The 4,994-nt window shown below is 36.6% G+C and overlaps 1 protein-coding gene across 1 annotated transcript; it reads left to right on the forward strand.

The window, feature by feature from the left end:
* Positions 1 to 522: 522 nt before the first annotated feature.
* Positions 523 to 2,193, forward strand: LOC106473380 (la-related protein 6-like). Its single transcript, XM_013934062.2, has one exon. It carries the CDS (start codon positions 654 to 656, stop codon positions 1,983 to 1,985), a length of 1,332 nt encoding a protein of 443 aa, XP_013789516.1. The 5' UTR covers positions 523 to 653; the 3' UTR covers positions 1,986 to 2,193.
* The last annotated feature ends 2,801 nt before the right edge of the window (positions 2,194 to 4,994 follow it).

Consider the following 4,994-nt stretch of genomic DNA (forward strand, 5'->3'; position numbering starts at 1 on the left):
TTCTTCGATTAATAAATATTTACCATTATTCCGTTACAAGGTGAGAAAATCAAGTAAATTCAATGCCATTTCCTGTTTTCATGTGTTTGCTATAACACACAGTAAAATCACTGAAATCCTACAGGATGATCAGCTAACTCTCCGACGTCACGGAATTAAGTACATATGAAATATCCAATAATGTACATTCTTCTCTGAATTAATATGCTTTACTAGTACAGTTTAACAATATTTTTCATAAAATCAATTAATTCTCGTTTAGTATTATTTTTCTTTTACGATGTCAGATCGTAGCGTAACACGTGCGGTAAAAATCATGTTCAGTTCACATGAACAAAAATCCAGATTTTCTGATGTAATCTTTATCACGTGGTTTAATGTTTAACGCATAAAAGTAGTGCTACACAGGTTTCAAGTCCACGATTTGTACCGCTAGATCTACGCTAAAAGAGCAACTATTACAAGATTACGTGGCATCTTTTGCGTGACTCATAATGACACGTGCGTTAGCACGCATTTCTAACCAATAAGCTTTAGGTGACATCAACTCTGGGCGGAACTATGCGTAATTCGACGCACTATAAATATATACTGTACAGAATATACCACAGACTATCGTGTACTGACAGGAGGTCGAAGCTACAATTACTAGTATGCCCGTTCCCGAGGAAGTTGACCTGATTTACAGTAACAAAGAGATTTCTGTAAATGAAATGACCAGACGACGATTTGACAGTACCAGTTCTTCAGAAAATGAAGAGTTCGTGGACGCCGAGTGCGACTTTATTTCCACCGGTGAGCTGATGTCCTCTACCGATAGGGAAAGTCTTGTGGAAGGCGATTTCCACCAAACTGGCAGTGATTCTGGAGTCGATAGTTCCAATGCGTCAGAAGACTTTCAAGCTCCTTCTCAAGAGTTGGTGAAAAAAATTGTCAGAGAAGTTGAATTTCTTTTTTCAGATGAAAATATTCTGAGAGAAAGTTTTCTTTTAAAACACATCAGAAGAAATAAACAAGGATATGTGAGTCTGAGGTTAGTTGCTTCATTTCGAAAAGTAAAACGTTTGTCTAAAGACTGGAGAATCGTAGCTTACAGTTTACAACAGTCTGAAAATTTAGAGTTAAACAAAGAAGAAACTAAGGTCAAACGAAAACTTCCACTACCTGATAAGAGCGACTCCTCGGTAAGGAGTGTTGTAGCGTATAATTTACCATCAGACCATCCCACAGCTGAGAATGTTAAGGAACTGTTTTCTAAATGTGGAGACATCGCATTCGTTACGATTCTGAATCCTGGTAACAATATCCCAGCAGATATTAAACGGTTCCTTCCCAGAGTAGGCTCTTCAGTGTGCGCTGTCATAGAATTTACGAAACTCGAGGCCGCAAAGAAAGCTGTTGTTGAATTGGACTGCAGTGATACCGACTGGCGTTCTATGAGAGTTGTTCCTCTTGCAACAAACAAATCAAATAAGAACGAGTTTAGTGAAAAGATGAAAAAAGTAGACATCGGTGATAAAAGAAAAAAGAGAGACAAGTTAAGTAGGACTGAACAATGGAAAAGTGAAACTTTAAACATGAGTGTTTCTAAGACAGAAAGTTGCCAAGGGATGATGCAAGGATTGGACTGTACTTCCAACTCTAGTTCGGATTTCTTGACCTCATCCACGAAACCAATCAGATGGATTAATCGCCGAATACAAAAAGAAAAACAACTCTTGAATCATGCAAACAATCATGAAAGAAAAACTATTCTTGATGCAAACAACCAAGAAAGTGCAAAGTGTGAATACGGGGTTTATTCTTCTCCTCCTCGAGCTTCTTGGATGCAGCGGCGGCGAGAAACTGGGACGTTTGTTCAAGTCCATAATTCCAGGTTAATTCCAGAAGGAGTGATCCGTCTTCCACGTGGTCCTAGCGGTGCTAAAGGATTTGATTCGAGGACTTTGAAGTCTGCTTTTAACACTCGGGTTAGCGTGTGCTAATTCGATAATTTCTTGTTGTGTGTTCTCATCCCTCCTCTTTTGTCTCTTCTTTCTATTCTGAAGGTACATATGTGGAGGTTTTGGTTCTGTAAGATATTGTACAAAAATGAAATATTTATTTCTATTGTTTTTGATGTATCAAAAGTTTTTGTAAGAACATGCAATTGTATGATCGCATATTTTGTCAAATAAAGTTTTGTATACAATATGGTTTTGTCTTATTAACGTTATTTTTTATGTTATACGTTGTCTGTTCTCAAGCTCCTTAGATTCGCACTAAATAACACGAGTGAATATTTCTTACACTTAGTGATATTATGTAAAAATGTATTCCGGAAACTGTCATAATCTGTTTTAAATCTAACAAAAGATGTGAAAGACGAGCTTCACTGGGACAAGGGAATCATAGGTTACGACATTATTTATTGAGAGAAGGTATTCGGCACTATGGTCTAAAGTTCCGTGTGTCGGACATGGAACTATCGCGCAGTATTATTCCCTGGCTGTCAAACTTTCTGGAAAATGGGAAAAGTAGAGTTAATGTGGAAGGCACTTTCTCAGAGTTCTTCACTCTTGAGCTAGACATGCTCCCCCAGGAAAAATCAATTAGTAGTATTCATAAAATTAACATAACTTCAAAACCACCCACCAGAACTATATACTTGAACGACACACTCCTTTTACTCTATGAATCACAAGATCAGTTTAATACTTATAGAGTTGATCACTACTCTATGAAGAATACAATAACGTCACCTTTCACAGAATCCATGACCTCCTTAGCTCATTGCTATGAGCCTTCTCGTTGTTAGTTGTATGTATGTTCATGTTGGAACTAGTCTGTGTTGATTAAGAAGGTTGTGAGATCTGTTGTCATGGAGATTGTCAGATGTGTGCAGACGTTGTGAGTTCGATCATGTTCAAGCTTTTAGCTGAATATTTGTAGTGTATTTCAGAGGTTTGTAAATCAGTGAATAGCTTGTATATATTGAAGTGGATTACTAGCTTACTAGCTGGAGTATCCGTCCGTTGAGTGGGTGAAATAAAAACTCGTTTGTAACAAAGGATAGGAAATTGGGCTTCTATTTTGTTTCTTAATATAATAAACATTAACTGTGCAATAAAAATACATAAAGATACGAATACTGAAAAGAAAGACATAGTGTTTTAAGAATTCTATCAATATGAAATTAGATGGGGATCTAACCCCCATCGTGGTCTTCCTCATGTCATCCTGTATCACTTTGTCAAGTATGGTGCTGATTAATCAAGAAATGTAGAAACGTATAAGGAACAGATATACACACATATTGACGTTTATTTATATAGATGAGGTTATTATGGTTGCTTTTACGATCCCTAAAAACTGGTCTGCATTATTTAGAAACCACGATACAGCTATATTTTCAGAGGTCTCGCCCAAAGCATACAGTTTATTTTAATTGTTGTTAATCACAAAGCTATACAATGGAATGTGTGTGCTCTGCCCACCACGGGTATCGAAACCCGAATATTAGCGTCATAAACCTGCAGACTTGCCGATGAATTATTGGGGGTCATAGCATACAGACGATATGTAAATAGCAATAACTCCATGCGACTGCATTTAGTACACAATAAATTACCAAAAACCCGTTCTCCGGTAAGACAGTGGTAAGTCTACGGATTTAGAATGTTAAAATCAGGCTTTTGGTTCCAGTTGGTGGAAAAAACAAAAACAAAAACAAAAAACATATACAACATCCCTAGATAAAAAGATCATATAATAAAATAGAATACCTACTAGAATATTGGAATATGGACCCCATACTAAAAACCTTTTATATTTGCCTAACTATTAACACAGTCATCGTAGAATAGAAGTTAACAAAACCTAGATATCTCTCTCTTGAAAACACTGAAATTGTTAGCTGATTCAAGTTTTAACGGTCGCGTCCTTCTCAGGACTTCTTTGAAGACAGAAACAGATTATAGTAGCCTAAAGGTAGGAGGAAAATTAATTAATATCTAGTTATAAAAACTACTTACTAACGAACTAGACGTTTATGATCGATTAGGCTACTAACCATTGTCATTATTGATATTCAATCGCCACAGCCTTACCGTAAGTACTTACTAGAAGAGACTTTTCCTATTATACAGTCTTAATACAATCTTTAAAATTATATTTCCTCATTGTGTTCACAATTGACAATTATGTTTTTCTAGAACTATTACTCAAAAACTTTTTTAGGTGTAACACAGTAAGTGGTGGTCCCCCTGTGGGACAGCAGTAAATCTTCGGATTTACAACGCTATAATCAGGGTTGACGAGTTCACGTGACGCTGAATAGCACAAGTGTCTAAAACGAAGTGGGCTGAAAATCACAAGATCAGTTTAATACTTAGAGAGTTGATCAATAATCTATGAATCACAAGATCAGTTTAATACTTAGAGAGTTGATTATTACTCTATGAATCACAAGATCAGTTTAATACTTAGAGAGTTGATTATTACTCTATGAATCACAAGATCAGTTTAATACTTAGAGAGTTGATCATTACTCTATGAATCACAAGATCAGTTTAATACTTATAGAGTTGATCACCTCTATCACCGGTACTCAGTAACATCTACATGGAACATTTTGAAGTTCCAACATGAACATACATACTACTAACAACGAGAAGGCTTATAGCAATGCGCTCACCTCTATCACCGGCGCTCAGTAACATTTACATGGAACATTTTGAAGTTCCAACATGAACATACATACTACTAACAACGAGAAGGCTTATAGCAATGCGCTCACCTCTATCACCGGTACTCAGTAACATCTACATGGAACATTTTGAAGTTCCAACATGAACGTACATACTACTAACAACGGGAAGGCTTATAGCAATGAGCCCACCTCTATAATCGGTACTCAGTAACATCTACATGGAACATTTTGAAGTTCCAACATGAACATACATACTACTAACAACGAGAAGGCTTATAGCAATGAGCTCACCTCTATCACCGGC

This window comes from Limulus polyphemus, unplaced genomic scaffold (assembly GCF_000517525.1).
Source record: "Limulus polyphemus unplaced genomic scaffold, Limulus_polyphemus-2.1.2 Scaffold6125, whole genome shotgun sequence".
Lineage (NCBI taxonomy): Eukaryota > Metazoa > Arthropoda > Merostomata > Xiphosura > Limulidae > Limulus > Limulus polyphemus.

Coding starts and splice junctions, on each gene's coding strand:
- LOC106473380 (XM_013934062.2), top strand. CDS start 654: ATGCCCGTTCCCGAGGAAGTTGACCTGATTTACAGTAACAAAGAGATT.